At 39.9% G+C, this 18,027-nt stretch overlaps 1 protein-coding gene across 3 annotated transcripts in view; it reads right to left on the bottom strand.

Moving 5' to 3' along the window:
• Window positions 1-9,617: 9,617 nt before the first annotated feature.
• Window positions 9,618-18,027, bottom strand: part of SYNPO2 (synaptopodin 2) — a 154,681-nt gene continuing 146,271 nt past the window's right edge. For all 3 annotated transcript variants that reach the window (XM_072119195.1, XM_072119197.1, XM_072119196.1), the window contains one exon: window positions 9,618-15,595. In XM_072119195.1, the coding sequence (XP_071975296.1) occupies window positions 15,056-15,595 (540 nt within the window). In that variant the 3' untranslated portion in view covers window positions 9,618-15,055. The remainder of the gene's footprint in view (window positions 15,596-18,027) is intronic.

The raw sequence follows: 18,027 nt of genomic DNA on the forward strand, positions 1-18,027 counted from the left end.
TGGTAAGGAGCAGCTGTAGGGTCCATTGTGACTAAAGTTAACATAGTCTATTTTAGGGGCATTAGGGCTAGGGTCATTAAATATCAGGGCATAAGCCCTTATGCATATGTACTGAATCCTCAGTAGCATCAACTCCTCTAAGTATCCCCCGCCTACACGCGCTTGCGCTAAAAACAATAACACTTATCATATACAGCCACAGAAAACACAGGAGAAGTCCCTACCTACCTAAAGTTGTTCTCGTGGCTTATCTTCTCAATTAAGGCCCTCAATTTGCTTTCCACCTAATAATAACCTATCAATGTGGCCTAACATAAATGGGATACATGAGAATACCCCTTTAAGGCCTCTTCAATGTGGCCTCCACTAATTCTCACTATATAGGTAGCTCAGCACATGCCCCCTATATATATTTATATATAGGCAATCACTGCTTGAGTGTGGAGGAAAGAAGACTGCACATGTGCTTGGCAAAGGTAGCCAAGCACATTCCCCAAGTATATAGGTAGAACAGCATATGCCCCCCTACATATATTTATATATATCCCAGCACAAGTCCTCCATATATATGTAGCCCATTATATGCCCCAGCATATAAGTGGCCCAGCACATGCCCCAGTATATAAGTGGCCCAGCACATGCCCCAAGTATATAGGTAGCCCAGCACATGTCCCAAGTATAAAGGTATAAAGGTAAAGGACAAGCCCCCATATATATTTATATATAGCCCATCACAAGTCCTCCATATATTTGTAGCCCAGCACATGCCCCCTAGTATATAGGTAGCCAAGCACATGCCCTCATTAGTCCCAGCACCTTTCACCTATATATAGGTAGTCCCAGTACATGCCCCCACTATATTGGTAATCTTAGCACATGCCCCACTATATTGGTAGCCCAGCACATGCCCCCTGTATATAAGTATCCCCCACATATAACTCCAGTATATAGATAGTCTCCACACAGACCCCCAGTATACAGGGAGCCCCAGCACTTGTTCCTCAGTATATTGGTTGTCCCACCACATACCCCCAATATATAGGTTGACCAGCACATGTCCCGTGTACATAGTTATTTTCAGCACATGCCCCCAGTATATAGATAGTCCCAGCACATGCCTCCGGTATATATATATGTATATGTATGTATATCCTCAACATATTCTCTTAATATATGTGTAGCCCAGCACATAAACCCTGTATATAAAAAGTCCCAGCACATGTCCCCCAGAATAAAGGTAGTTCTCACACATGCCTCCAGTATATAGGTAATCCCCACACAAGCCCCCGGTATACCGGTAGCCCATGCACATGGCCTTCAGTATACAAGTAGCTCAGGCACATACCCCCAGTAAATAGGTGGTCTAGCACATGCCCCCATGATATACATAATTATCACGTGTCAGATTTTTTTAAAAAATGGGCCATGTCAGGAAGGTGCAAAATGGCCAAGTCGTTAAAGTTCTGTCTACGTATACCTTCCAAATAAATGGCCATTTGAGTTCATGCATGTGCAACACCCCTGCTAATACATGGGCAGGTTGTTAGTTGCAAATAGCGCCCTCTCCAGCTTAGGAGCTGTTAGAGGGAGTCATGAACCCTCTAATAAGATTCTAGCTCTGAGAGATTATGAAATTGCAGCTGTATCCTCTGCCACGAAAGGCAATAGTTAAATGGCTGTAAGATGTTATCCAATTATGTGGCTGTATTGTGAACTGGAGTGTGATTGGAGAGGTGCTACCACCTGACCAGGGGGGAGCACATGGTCTTAGGCCCTAGGTCTTTTCATAGAACAGAGAGTCAGATCTGCTATCAGAGTGAAGAGAGAGAAAGAGTATGGAGCACACCTTTAATGCTGCGACAGAACCCAATCCCAGGAACCGAGTCAGGAGACTAATCCAGAGCTGCAGCTTCCACAGTTTGGACACAGCTCCTTCTGAATTATCCCAACCTGCATCTACTACCAGGCTGGTGTTTTATTCCTGAGGACCACTCTCCACGACCACTCCAGTACCAGTAATTCGAATCTGCTGTTCAACCGTTTTGGCCTGTTGGCCACTACCTGTTGTATAATAAAGAACCGTGAGTTGATTTGCACAATGTTGCCTCCGTCTGATCCCTGGATATGGTTGGTTACCACCACGGCTTCCCCATCCATTACCCAGGGACTTATCTTACAGACACTCAGGGGCTGCCCCAGGGAGAAACCAGTACATCAGCCTCTCCCTCAATATTTCTTACACACACCACCTGCACCATGACATCAGCATGCCCTGGGCTGCAATTGCAAGCCACTCCGATATTCTGGCCCCAGCTGACTCCAGGCCCCAAGAATAGGCTAGGCCCCAGTGGGGGATGTTGTACGTGTATAATTTTATATCGTTTTGCAGATGTACTTTACATGTGGCACTTTTGTTCATATAGTTAGATTCTTGACTGATTCCTTCCTACTGAGAACAGCCAGCCATTACATACCCAGCTTTCCCAGGTTTCCATCTTCTTTCATTCATACACTAGCCTTGAAGGCGAGAGATACAGCATATTCCCAGCCTCTTTGGCCAAGATTTATCGAACTGGCTGGACACATAAATACATGTGTAAACTGTTTGCACATGTGTTTATGAAGTGTTTGTGCACCTAAAGGGGCATTCCGTTGTGTATTCGCACCACCCACCACTTTGTCAGAAGGCCCGACATGATTATGGCACACGCCCATTAAACTAAGTGCACCAGAAAAAACCTGCTGCACTTAGTTTAAACGCTATCGATGCATGCAGGCACACTCTGTTCATTAGTGAGGTCAACTTTGACTACATGCCAAGGAAGGTACATCTATAAATTAACTTTTTGCATCATTACCTCTTGTTAGTGGAGTAACTTGAAACTTATAGCCCCCACTGCAAAAGTCTGTGCCAGGCCCCATACTTTAATGTAGGGTTTACAGTCTTCTTGTATGGGAAAGTGACTTATGGGCCCCCTAAGCCTCTCGGGTCCAGTTGCGACAGCACCCCCTGTATCCCCTCAAGTTATGCCCCTTCCTCTTGCTTTATGGTTTTACAAGGTGATCATCCTTTACCTTGAGCAATATGTTGGTCTAGTAACTGTAACAGGTATCAGTATTTTAAGGCACATAAGTTTCAACTAAATTAATCCACTTTAATTATTAGGGACATACATGAAATATTCTGAGTAAACTAAATGAGGGTAGAAAATGGGTGTTTTCCCATGATAATAGAGAACTATTAAACTACACTTTCCCACTTTCCATTGCATATGCTGTGTAACCTCAACTTGATTACATTTGCTTTTCTATTCCCTTTCTTGATATTTCTGGCTTTTCTCTGCTGTCTGCTAAACTGTTGACCTTCCTGAATAAAAAATAATGAATATGTAGTTCTGATCGCCATGGGTGGTTTTGCTTAAAGGTATTTATGAAAGCAAATATGAAGGATCAGTTACAAGACCTGCTATTATTTTAGTATAAAATCATGTTGTAGTAATGAGCGCTCAGCCTAGAAGCCAATACAATATGTTCATGTATCTTGTTGACTTGATTTTTTTCTCCACTACCTCCTAGGGACATGGATCATGCAGTTAACTGTTTTTCAGGAAGCGGAATAAGAACATTTACAGCTGGAGACCCGGGTATTGTTCTACCACTGTGCCGGGAACAGCAATAGAGTAATCTTAGATTGCCATGCGCTACCTCCTTCATAAATGTGAACTATGAAATCAAAACAAATCAATGCCTTTTGAGAGGTATTCTTCCTCTTTGTGTGAGGCTAGTAAGCATTTTCTTTTAACAACTTGACGCTAAATTACCCCAATGATGATTTGGTTGTAGTAGCCTAAATTATCTATAGTGCTGTTTTCTTTTACCAAAGGGTAGGACTTGTCAGGATGTTCTCAGACAAATGGGTTCAACTGTAGCAGCCAAGTAGATGTATTGTTAATCAACAGTTTCCTAATAAAAAACTAAATTTATATACAGGCAATACCCGACTGAAAGGAAATCTACCACTCAGTAAAAAAATACACATGGCCACCTGTCTTCATCTTGATCCCTGCGCTGGTGTTCTTTAATCTTTACACGCCTGGTTCACCTGAAAAAAAGACTTATAAAAAGCAGGCCGGAGTGCAGGGATGTGATGCCCAGGGATCCGGGCTGCTAATCATTCACGTCTTCTGTGTGACGTTACCTCCCTCTCCAACATGGGAGAAGGAGGTATCTATCGTGCAGGAAGCTTTAATTCACTCACGTCTCTTGTATGACGCCACATGGGAGAGGGAGGTGGCGAGAGGTGTGAGTCATTAGCAGCTCAGACTGCCAGACATTGCATCCCCGCGCTCTGGCCTGCTTTTTATAAGTCTTCTTTTCAGGTGATCCTAGCACATCAAGATTAAAGAAGAATAGAACCTGGATCCAGATGAAGAGGAGGACAGGTGAGTATGTGTAGTTATTTTTTACTTTTATTGAGTGGTAGATTTCCCTTAAGAACATCCTACCTACAGACAACTCCTGGTTACAAATGGACCTCTGTGCTCACTGTGACCTCTGATGAAGTTCTCTGGATGCAGTTAATTTAATAAACTTTAGCCTTAGGCTGCAATGATCAACTATCAGTTATCAAAGGTGTCTGCAATGAAGCTTTATTGTTAAAGGGGTTGACCACACTTTTACATAAGTACTCCATATGCCTTTACTGTTTTAATAATAAACCCTGAATATTCATAAAGTGATCCACCAGTCCTGCTACTTACTTTAGTGCTGTCTGCAGAATCCCTGCGATTTTTTGTTTACATGTTTGAGCACTGATGAATTAGAGGGGCTGCAGCAGCAGTGATATGACTCATCCTGCTGCTCCTCTCTTCCGGTGTCTGTGGATGGAGTATTGAAAGAGAGAGACAGTGGAGGGCTGGAGCAGTGAGAGGGAGGAAGTTGTGCATATATGCAGAGGGAAGAATGGTGAAGAGGGAAAGACTGAAGATCTCAAAAGGAGGCAAAGGTACAGGTACACATACCTGTAGAGATATGTCTAATGGGACAGATTTATTAAAAGTGGGGACCCCTTTAGTCTATGTTCCTATGACAACCCAAAATATTGAAAATAAAATTGTCACAGTGGCAAAATAATTTTGTCTAGAGTTATATTTTCAATGGTTGTCATAGTAACACAGATTAGAGGGGGTGCCCACTTTTCAATAAACCTGTTACATTAGATATAGCTCTGTATGTTATGTATGTATATGTACTTGTACCTTTTCCACCTTTTGGATAAAGCTAACAAAGTTATTAGGCAAAGCTGTTCTACATCCCATGAGCTATTGATTGATGTTCTTAAAGAACATACCGTATTTTCCGGACTATAAGGCGCACTTAAAAGCCTTGGATTTCATATAGTCCGGTGCGCCCTATGTATGGCGCTGGGCAGCGGACCATACTTACATAGGTCCCCGCTACCGGAGACCGGAGACAGCAGATCTCCAGCGGGAACTGCAGACCACGCGGCACGAACAACTTCTGCCGCGTGGTCTGCAGTTCCCGCTGGAGATCTGCTGTCTCCGGTAGCGGGGACCTATGTAAGTATGGTCCGCTGCCCTCCTCCACCTCCCCCTCACCTTCCCCGCTCACCTTCCCCACGTTCCCCGTCGCGTCTCGGCGTCGCGTCCCGTCTCGTCCCGCCGCATCCCGTCGCGTCCCGTCGGGTCTCCGCTCCGCCCCCAGACCTCCGCCACGCCCCCGGACCCCGCGCCTTATAGTCCGATGCGCCTTATATATGGAATTATTACATATATAAGGCGCATCGGACTAATGCGCCTTATAGTCCGGTGCGCCTTATAGGGCGAAAAATACGGTACACACAGAACCTTGCACATAAGTCAGGGACTGCATGTAATCGTATCACTGAAGCATATTGTCAATGAATTAAAAGTTGAATACAAAAAAATTTAGTTGATTTATGAATAGATGTAACATCAGTTTAGGATTAAATTACCAAAAAATATAGTGCTATACTTACAATACAATAAATGAAGAAACAAACAGAAAGCCAATAAAGGTTCTTAGTTCTAGCATATGGGTGAGAATTTTGTTTTCTTTAGTGTACACTAAATGTGAATACTTAATTAAATAAAAATATGCATTTTGATATAACTTCAGAGTTAAATCACATTGAAATTCAGCCCTTTATGAGGCTATTTACATAAATTTGGGTAAAAAAGAAATAAAAAAGAGAAACATTTAAATAATACTGAATGGTTTAGCAGTTTATGTAAATTCTTTCAGAAATAATTATGAAAATTGAACACTTGATTATAATGATTCACACTCCTTTTTAATAGAAGTCTTATGTGTGCGATAAACTAACCCTTTCTTATTTAGAAGTATATTGTTTGAAGGACATGTTATGCAGCACAAGGGCTCATCCACACAGCCGTTACCTCTTTGTCTTCTGTAATTAATGGATCTTTATGTCTCAGTTTCACTTCTATCACATATCTTAATGTGTGTCTAGTCTAGTTTAGACTAGGCTTTTTGAATAGATGATAATAGGATCTATCCATGTTGATTGGAATAGACAAACAACATATCGCGTTTCTCACCTCTTTTCCCGAGCCTATTACTCTTTCCCTCCTGTTTAGATCCCTTGGCTAACTTCAGTAAAGTCCCATTCGTGCCCAGTGACTGCTGCAGCCAATCACAGGCCTCAGCTGTGATTTGCAACTTTGCCAAGAAATATTTTTCTTGGCAAAGTTGCAAAATAAAGCAGAGTTTTTCGTAATCTGGGAGTCTGTCAATATTTCATATTGCCTGTGGCTAGGGCAGAATCAATCTACTAAGGTCCCTTTCACACTTGCGTTTTTCGTGCACGTTTTATGCGCGTGCTTTTGACGTGCAGAACTTGCATTGCACTCTGACCTATTGTAATCAATGGGTCTTTTCAGACTTGCATTTTTTTTCACGCACACACGCGCGGTTTTTTTAACGCGCGTTTAAATCTCGACATGCTCTACTTTGGCAAGTCACGCGCGTGAAAAACGCACCATACAAGTCTATGGAGACGCATCAAAAACGCATTGCACTCTGAGACACTTGCAAGTGCAATGCAAGTGCAATGTGTTTTTTACGCATCAATTGCCATAGAAAAGATAGAGCTCAGTCCTGAGTCCATTTCACGTGCATTTTCTGCGTGTGAAAAACGCATTGAAATTGCATTGAAATTGCATCAAAAACGCGCGTGAAAAACTGAGACACTGAACAAACACTGACTGAAAACTGATTGCACTCTGATGCAAAATGTGCGTTTTTCACTGACCAAACCCTGATCGCACCCTGATCAAACTCTGACGTGAAATGCAACGCGAGTGTGGAAGGGGCCTAACAGGTTTCCTTTAAAGCCTGCAACACCTCATCTGATACCATAGACACACCCAGGGCTGACATATTTTTCTAAAGTTGAATTTGGCGTAATGGAACAATGTTTACAAGTGCAGCATATGGGCATTTCCTTCTGCTACACTTGTGACAACATATCCCGCTATTTGACCTTGTCTTCTGATAATCTCTTGAATTCACTGCATCTAAAGCAAAATTGTACAGAGGAAGAGATTAAGCGCTTATCCAAAAGCCCACATATCAAAACATTAATTCATCTTACTGTTTGTGCTCTGAAGAAACATTTATAAATCACATACTTTTATGTTTGTAGTTTTCCAAGTGTTATTTTTTATTGTGGAAAATCAATGCATGAAAATAAACAAAGTCCAAAGAGCAATAAAATACATTGAAAGAAACAATATCAGGATTCTTAAGTGACATACGATACATCAATTGTCCCCAAGTGCTCTGGTCTCATCTCAGCCATGCATATTTGGATAATGGGTACAGCACATAGTCCGCACTGATCAGCTTAAAGAATAATGTCATACAGGTGCAGCAGACGGAATATTACATTATGTAACTGCTGAATACATTTTGTTCTTTCCGTATACTTGTTTTGATTAATGTGTTCCTTACCTTGCATTAAATGTGAATGTTACAGAATATTTATGTTCATTATGGCGGTTTCACGGTTTATTTCACTTATTTTATATTGTGTGTACAAATTCATGACAAAGAGAGGTTCTTTCAGTAGAATATAAGCACATTGTATTGTGGGTAATTCCCCCCTCCGTCTACGTAAGATCCAAACCTAGAATAAGTATGCTGCGAGTAATTCAGATTTTTTGTGTATTATCCTATCATGTATGGATTAAATAGTACACATAATGTAACATAATCATCTCTTTCAAAATGAGATATGTACTGATACTGTTACTATGGGATATGTACTGATACTGTTACTATGGGATATGTACTGATACTGTTGCTGGGGACTACAGCTACAGGTCAGCAAGGAATAACTACATCCATACAGCAAAGATTCACACCTATTTTTTCTCAAATTTCAACTAAGCTGATTGGCTTTTGATAGAATAAATGTTGAATTCATATACTGTAAACAATACACAAGAAATATAAGAATTATTATAAAGGATATAGAGTTGACCATCGTAGCATTTGGGGATCACTGATGACAACAATGTGTATACGTAAATGTATAAAATACAAAACATGCGTCTATAAAATTAACTCAGATGCACAAATGTGATTAACACTGAAAAGACAACATCATGATGAAAAAGCATTGAGTAATACAACACATAACTTGGCCTGTGGAAAGAAGCAATTCATGTTTTATTTGCCTGTAAAGCTTGTTTGCCATATATGTGTTAATTTACCTTTTCATTCATCAATTATTTGAATGGCCAACACATAATAAAACTATAATATCCACCATTACATCTTGAGGTCCTAACTGTGGTACTGATTGATATTATAAGGTTACTTTATAGGGGAGCTCTGTTTTTGTGACTTAATAACGGAAATAAATATGTCTGAATATCTGTGCTTTTTCAAAAATGCCACCTTTTTCACAATATGTATGTATTGTTTTTTTTAACTCATATTTATCTATTATATTTATTATTTTATGTTTATTATTTGTGTACATTATCGTTGCTGTTGGTACATTTGTTGTATGTCTGAACAAAGCCAACACTTCTGAGCGACATAGGTATGGTCTATCATTGCTTCTGATGTGTCTGTTTTACTACACATTTATATTATGTATGAAGCATACATTCTGGTGCAGCTTTTCTGTATTATACTTTTCATTTGGTATTTTTACAAGAAGTTGTTGGACACTTTGACAGATTGGCGTTGCATTTTACCATTGCCAGCACTAATTGGTTTATGTTGCGTGTGTATGGACAAACACTGTACTGGTAACTTCTGGCAATTTATTGTTAAGATAATTAACAGAGAGACAGCACAATGCAAACTTCTAATTAAAAATAAATGTTTTAGAATTGTTAGCTTGCAGGAATACTGTCTTCACTAAAGCAGAAATGGCAGCATGCAGCTTTCTCTTACCTAGAAACTGCATATATCTGTAATAGGTAAATGTCACCTAGTGGCCACTACGAGTTACTGCAGTATGGGCAATCATGACCACAATCCTCACAGTAGTTTTGTGTGCTCTGCCTCTGTAGTATGGTAAGTATGCACCTGTATGCACCTGTTCCCAAAAATCATGTCCATTGATGTGTCATAAAGTCTTAACAAAAATAAGGACACTTTATAAACTATGAGAAATTGCATAATAAATGTACTTATTGCCAATACATTAACAAACTTAACCCGGCAGTACTGTACATTCCAAACATTTCTTCGTGATGACTTTGTTGTCATTGTACACACCTATTATTTATGCGCTTATCTATCATAAATTTCTAGATCCCAGCAACGAGAATAGAAATATATGTTTGTTATGAGTACTGCTCCGTTAGTCGACTCATAAAATTATTATTCAAAAGAAGCCCAAGTGCTCACGGGGGGCGTCACCAGAGCTTCTCTGTGCTTCGGAGGCTCTGGCTATTACACATCCTCCAAAGCATTTCTTTACTGACTCTCTCTTCCATCATCACTATTGCAAGCTAATACTATATGCTGCTACAATATTTCGAGCAGAAGGTGCAGGGAGAGGGGAGAAGTGCTTTGGGGGGCAGTGTAAGAGCACTTGTTTGAATAAAGTTAAAAATACGTCCTAGTAGTCTCCAAATAAGGTAGTCCAGTGCTGTACTGTTCGGCTGGCTTGGGTCGACCACAGTACACTGGATCAAATACTAAATGGCACCAATTCTCAACATAATTTTATCATTGTATGATTAAGATATCTTAATGCTGACATACAATCCAACTCCCATCCATTGCAAAAATTTTTGTAGCTTACGTTGTTAATGCCTATATAATAATTACATGTGGATATGCATAACATATGCCTGAAAATACGCCTACATATAGCGAAACAAAAATGTATGTTCACTCATCACTTTTTTAAAACCATAGTCATAACCATGCATTGCCATCCAAAGAAAAAAACATTGCCGACTGCCTCTAATGTAAAGGTTAGCTCATTGTTGGAGACTAATTCTAAACTCTAGTCGTGGGTTGCCATGGAATCCATGCACAGTATTTCTAGCATAGAACGTAGTGTAGGACGCCACCGGGAAAAAGAGAATTATATACAGTATTATATACAGCATAATAATGTTTATGTATGTTTAGGGATTTCAAGCCTGTATATGCTAAAAAATATTCACAACACTTTCATAATGGTCTAGTTTAGACTAGAAGACAGGGTAGCATGTGCAAGCCATTCAGATACAGGTCACTACTTTCATAGTAACATAGAACTTACACATTTATATAATGTCACACAATGGTCCTATGCGTGAGTTATATATTGGGAGTAGCTCCTGGTGTATATGACAAGTGTATCCCTAGGACCCCATCATAATGGGAGACATAGATTGCTATGTCTAAATAGAGGCATATGTTGAATTATTACACCAGGAGTTTTTCCCAGGTGTATACATACAGGAGGCTGAATACAGCTTGAATAGGCACACACTATGTGCAACTCCGGGCTTTTAAAATGATATACTTTGTGAAAGTTCGATAAAACTTGTCCACCAACAAAAATATGTATTGTATTATTCCAGAAATAGCGCCTGTGTTATGTCTATGTTTGCAGCTCAGCCTTGAACACCCTTTAAACTGTGATAGAAATACCATAAAAAGTGTCCATGACATAACATTACCAATAAAATATATCTGTGTGTTTACCCCATCGTCATCCAGGAGCTGGTCTAATGGCAGTTGCATTTGGTTATGCCTACCATTATGTCTATATCCCTAAAACCCTGCTCCGGGCTGACCCTATGTGACAACTGTTGATTGATTTGGTATCATTGATTATCTATTGTGTATTTTTATCTCATCTTTTTGTCACGAACATGAAATAAAGGTAGGGTAGATTTAACAAAAAGTTCCAATTGCCCATGGAAACCAATCATAGCTCAGCTTTAATTTTATAAATAGCTGTAGGAAAAAAAAAGCTGAGCTCTTGGTTGCCATGTCTTATACAATATTTGGCTTATTTTGTTATTATTTGTATAGGTTGTAGTATGGTAATAATTTGCAAGAGGTTAACTACCGGTAACTATGCTGATATCAGAATAAGAGCCGCAGTTTTGCAGAATTTGCTGACTGCATAATAGCAATTTGATTCACACAGCTTATCTTATTTGATGATCATAATTATTGCGATGGCAGAGAAATGGATTCACAGCATGGGTGAGAGAAATGATGATTGCCTCATGTACAGAAAGGTCTCTATAAAGTGTATAGCAAATCTAGAACATTATCTGACTTTTGTGATTAAACGCTCTTTAGAAGGCAAGTGAATGAGCAGTGTGGTGTGCGACAAAATGACATCCACTGCGCTCCAAGTACATAATTGTAACCATGATTGTACAGTATTAAATCCTATCTCTGCTTCCTACACAGCGGCTCCCCCATGTCACGCTCCCCGTACACAAGTTGTACAGTTTCTTGAACTTCTCTGTACTTAATAGGAGATGTATATTAATCTGTAACATTCTTATGTACAAAAGTACAGCTATGTATTGTTATAGCAGAGACCACTGCTGTGACCTCTACTGTGGCAATACAAATTGTGGTCACCCCAAAAGGAAGGTTGCAAAATAAAGGCTGATACCAGGGGTTGTCCATTTGGCTAAAATAATGGCTGGATGTTTTACAAAGTTATAAGGGTTTTCCAATATCTCTCTATTTATAGTGGTGCTTTAAAAACAACAAAGAACTTATGCTTACCTCTACTCCGCATCACTACCTTAGCACACACCTGCTGGAGGCTTGCACAGGCTGCAGCCAAAGGTTGTGCTGGGTCTACGCTATGGTCATGATGTCCCTGCTGAGTCTCTGTATACAGAGATCGGTGGTGACAGAAGGTGACATGCTTGACCACAGCACTGAAGAAAGGTAGAAGCTCTTTTGCCTTGTTTTTACAGCACAACGGACAATCTTTTTAAATTAACTGATTGTCCAGTTTCAGCAAATTAAATATGATATATGATTGAATCACACAATGGAGGAGGGGACTCACTTAGGTAATGTAATGAACCAAATAATCAGTCTCTTCTTCACCATGATTGAGACAGCGAATGAAAATAGTTATCCAGTAACAAAACAGGACAGTCAGCTCTCTCCACCACAAAGAAAACAAGAAGAAAGTGCTACTGGCTACACTAAAATCAAGACATTGGGGCTCATTTACTAAGGGTTGCGTTGCTCATTTTCGCCAGACTGCGCACCTTTTTTGGGGATTACACGGCTTGCACAGGTAAGTGTATGCGCTGGGATTTTGGTGCATGCGCTGGCTTCCATGTGACAGTGTAGGGAGCGTCAAACAATCCAACTGATTCGGATTGAGCGCAGGATTTAACTTTCAAATTGTGTCACAAACCCAAGCACTTAGATTCACCACTAAACTCTGTCGGACCTGAGTGGGGAAGCGACACATTCGTGATATCGGGCGCACAATCTTAGTAAATAATGCACTTCCGGGGTAAGTAGATGTGCCCCATTGTGGCTGAATATAGATCTTTACTAAGAGCAATTCATTTATATTTGCAAAACATTCCCTTCTTGTATCCCTGGCAATTGAGCCTTAAATGTAGGGCTGCGTTCACACATTTACTTAGTATTTGCATAGTGTTTACATAGAGCAAGGTAAAAGTAATGTAAACACAACATATGAACGCAGTCTTGACTAGTTCTCTAGGTAGAGCTCTTTACATGCAATGAAAATGTACATGAGCTTTTGGTGACAGTGGAACTGTCACTTTAAAACTTTTTAAAAATGTGCCCTAATGTGTTTAAGGTAGAACACTGCATTGATGGAAAATTGTGTTGTAGATTTACCGGTACAAACAAGATGTATGATAGGTCTTCTGAAATAATATTATAATATTATCAATCCATTACTTGTATCTAATTTCTCACTTTCATTGTTCACTTTTAATTTTGGCAGGCAGGATTCACATACTTTCTTAATAACTACCTATTGTCACATGCACTCAATTTTCTTCATATTTTTCTTTTATTCTTTCATATCCTCTAATACTATCTTTTCTATATCCCTAACATCAGTATGGTTGCAGAATATATTAGCCTTTTATTTAATGGATAGATTAAGGGGTTGAACAATCCGTTACTGCTAATGGGCCCAACACCTGTTAATATGCATATCCAGACCAGTGCATCCAATGTCCCAGACTATCTACGATATTACATTTATTTGTGAAAATATCAGCTGATATAATGATGCACTCATCCAAGAGCAACTAAAAGAATGCATTGCACTTTAGAGGACCCAGCATTACATTCTAGCCCATTTACCTCAATGGGGTAAATTTACTTACCTTGCACCTTCAACATAGGGAGTGCAACACAATTTGAAAGTTGAATATGGCTCTTGATCCAAATCAGTCGGACTGTCCGACGACACGCCCCCTTATTTGTGTTGCATGTAGGCCAGGCAGCTGTGACACAAAAGGGTCACGAGCGACAAATTCACAGTGGAGGCATTTCTTAAATACCTGTGCAAGCCATTTTAGCCATGAAGAACATGCATGGAACTACAAAAGTGTCGCGAGACTTTGAGTAAATGTGCCCCAATGTGTTAATTTGCCCTGTATTGGCACATAATGGAAACAAAGCACATGCTGCCAGATTTCCCCACAGACATCAGATTCACTAGAAATACCAGGAATAGAACAGCCAACGATAAACTACTTAAAATAATTTCCCTATTGCAAACCCTTTTAAACAATGGGTCAGACACATTGGATGTTGCTTATCCGTAGCCTATACATAATTCTGCACTGACAAAAACTCTCAAACTTAAATCTTCTCTATACATCACACATAACAATCCTTATTAACACGCATAACTAGGAAGCCTCCATAAAAGAACATGACTTTACCATCTAGATGTTAATTGTTAATCGTTTCACTTAGAGAATTGTGACTTTCTGAATTTTATGGTTTTACATCCAAGCAGCCGGATAGTCGGATGTTAAATAGCACAAATAGAAACTTCTAGTTGTAGACAAGGATACAGTCCTCCCTTAGCTGGTAGAAATACTGTATTACAGGAAGCCATTGCTTATAGCTGTCAGCTATTTGCTAGCTTCTTTTTTCTCAAAGACCCTATTTTGTTTTGTTATTTCTAGTACAAGAAAATCCCTGTTATGGCTGCGTGAGATCTGTCTATTGGGCCATTAATGTGGGACATCACTACTGTTTAACAGGCAGCAGTATTCAATAGCTGCACCAAATTTTATTGTAATTTGAGATATATAGTTGATGATTTGACTGCAGGTGCTGATATTCTGAGCAACAAATAGAAGCTTTAAAAATTATGACTGTGCATTTCTAAAAACTGTGATCTCAAGAAGACTCAGTATGTTTCACATGTGCTCCTGGCTACCACCAGTTTACCATAAGCCCACAGGAGTCCAAAACACTGAACCACCATCATAATCCGTGAGCTTTAAGTATAATTGGAAAAAAAAATGAGGCACACTCAGCTCCTCCATGCCCTAGGATAAGGATTAAAGTTTGGATTGAGCCCTGTAGACATGCAATATTCTGACCTAGTTTCCAATGGTGTAGAACTTGTAGAAAGTGAGTTGGGATAAGGATACCTGAGCTGATAACCACATTGCATAGATGGTGCAGACACTACATTCTGTGGTACAGTTGAAATACTAGACCTACTCCTATAAGCAGAAGCAATACTAGTGGGTGGCAGAGTGGAGGTGGACTTCCAAGCTGCTGGAGGTTCTGGCAAAGTCTTTCGACGTGCAGCAGACACTACATTTGCAGATACAGATTCATGGATAGTTTGTGGCAAGAATGCATCATCCACAAACCCCAATGGAGATTTAGTTGCTGCTTCCCATGGAGTTAACCTCTTGCCCGGTGTTTCAGGTGTTTTTGCTGACTTGCCAACATAACCAGGCGCAGGCTCAAAAAGTGCTGGTGACAATGGAGAACCAAATGGTTGTGAACTGGCAGATGAAAAACTCCTGGCAGGGAAGGATATGGATCTTGTACCTTTTTCCTAGTAAAAGACAAAAGTAATGTAATATTATTTATCAATGATTTATTTATAACACTGACTTAGTAAGTATACCTATATATATATATCTCACATTATATCTAGAGCAGACAATATATGTGCTGTACTGTAAGGCAACTGACACGGCTGCTTTTGGCATTCAGGTAAAGAACATGTGTACACCTGTAGCTGTGTAATACAATATTTGGCATTGAGGTCTCAGATGGTATTGCACTTTTGAAATCAATTCACTATAATGAAGTGTGACAGTACTGCACAGTTGGTACTTAGTTCATGTAGTAAAATAAGATGCAATTTCCACATTGCGGCTTCCACATTTAGAATTTTGGGGACTGAGGAAGGTGAGCAGTTTGACTGCTGTGACATGGGAGGGGGTAGTAGCTGATGGAGGTGAGCAGCAGGATTGCAGCTTACTTGGATGTATTTAGGTGATGCAAACTGACTGATGACATAAAGGGAAGGAAATTTTAAAGGGAACCTGTCACCACACAAACACCCCCAAGCCCACAAACAGTACCGTCTTCTGTAATATGTACATTCTCTGAAGGTCTTTTTAGCATATTTCTAGGTTCCAGCATGAATGAAAAATCATCTTTTATTCTTTTGTAGGATGCAAACCTGGTCTCCTGCAGTCAAGTAACCCCTTCTCCTGGAGTCATTCAACCCCGCCTCCTGAGTGTTCTGCCCACTCCATACATCTGGAATCCCAGACAGCAAACTGACAGCAGGAGGTTGGGTTGCATGACTGCCGGAGGAGGGGTTTTCTGACTGCAGGAGGCGAGGCTACCTGACTGCATCCGACAAAAGAATAAAGGATGAATTTTCATTCATTCTGCAACCTAGAAATATGTTAAAAAGGACTTCAGGGGGACGTACATATGACAGAAGAAGTTACTGTTTGTGGGCTTGAAGGGTTAGTGTGGTGACAGGTCCCCTTTAGTACATCCCTATTGGTTAAATGATCTGAGTCTTCATAAAGGCATTAGGCAGAAAAAATGTTGGCAAAGGTGTACAAAGCCTCAAGGAAACTTACCACCAGGAATCTAGCTAATAAGGTGCAGCCCTAAACTATCTTTATACTGCCTTAACTGATATAAACTTTATTTAACTAATATGCAAATTATTGGTAGAGGCTGCTGGGGCGTGCAGTAGTCTGTTTGGGCTGTGGGAACAAAGACTACTCCTCACCCCAGAAGCCTCTGTTATGTAAGTACATCCTACTTACAGTCCTTGTGCTTGCAGGACGGGTGGGACAGCAAAGGCTACTGGGGCGTGGAGTAGCCATTTCATCCACAGACTGGACAGGCTACTCCACGCCTCTTAATTTGCATATTGGTAAGATAAAGTTTTCATCAGGTTTGGCAATATAAAAGGACTAGAGAAAGTAAGTTTAAGGCTTAGGACAGAAGGGGAACCTACCATTGCGTCTACATTAATAGGTAGTTTCCTGATGGTAGGTTTCTTTTAAGGATGGCAGTGAGGTGAAAAGTGTAAAAAGTGGCAGGTGAGCCATATTAAGGACAAGAAATGAGAGGGGGACATGCAAGGGACCAAGAGCAAGGGACAAAGAATAATGGGGCAGTCCTAAACCTGGAAGGATGGGGTACTGTAGGGAGTAAGAAAAAAATGGAGCAGCCAAGATTTAATTGGTTCATGAAGTCCACCTATTTTGATTTATAATTTATACCAGTTGGTCTAAATAATGCTCTGTGCATCCATACCTTTTTGATTATTGATAAGTTTAATAGTATCTAAAATGCGGATAAACATCATAATGATAATTGATTGTTATCTGTGTATTTTACATGGTATGGTATATTTTATTTTTTATGGTTCAAAGATTTGAAAATGCAGAATACTTTGTTGTGCTAATGTTTGTGTACTGTTAATGACCTAATTATAAAATTAGATTCTGATGTGAAGAACTGGTTGACTAACATTACATTGTAAGGGATCTCGTTAGAATGCTCATTATCTGCTCAGCATGAAACCAAGATGGGCTATAGAGAGTAGCAGAGCAGAGAGTGCCACCGGCTGCAAACACACTAGACACAACGTAATTGCACTTAGAACTAACAGCCGTATCTACAGCAAAGGTCAGACCGAAGGTTAGAAGACAAATGTAGGTTTATTGAATATCAGGAATTCAAGAGTTCTTTTGTGTATTGTATTGCTCTAATATGTAATTGTGATCATAGATAGCAGCATATAAAGCAGACTGCTTGTTAAAGTAAGTGTTTATTGTAATGTAGCCACCCTTATGTAATCCTCATTATCACATTGAACTGATTATACCCAATTAGCCACAAATTACCACCTGCCAGGCTAGATAGGTAACTTCCCCCTCTTAATGTTATACATCATGTGCCTGCTGTTGGGTACGGGCACGTTGTACATATAAAGACCTACCAGAT

This window comes from Engystomops pustulosus, chromosome 1, assembly GCF_040894005.1.
Source record: "Engystomops pustulosus chromosome 1, aEngPut4.maternal, whole genome shotgun sequence".
Classification (NCBI taxonomy): Eukaryota; Metazoa; Chordata; class Amphibia; order Anura; family Leptodactylidae; genus Engystomops; species Engystomops pustulosus.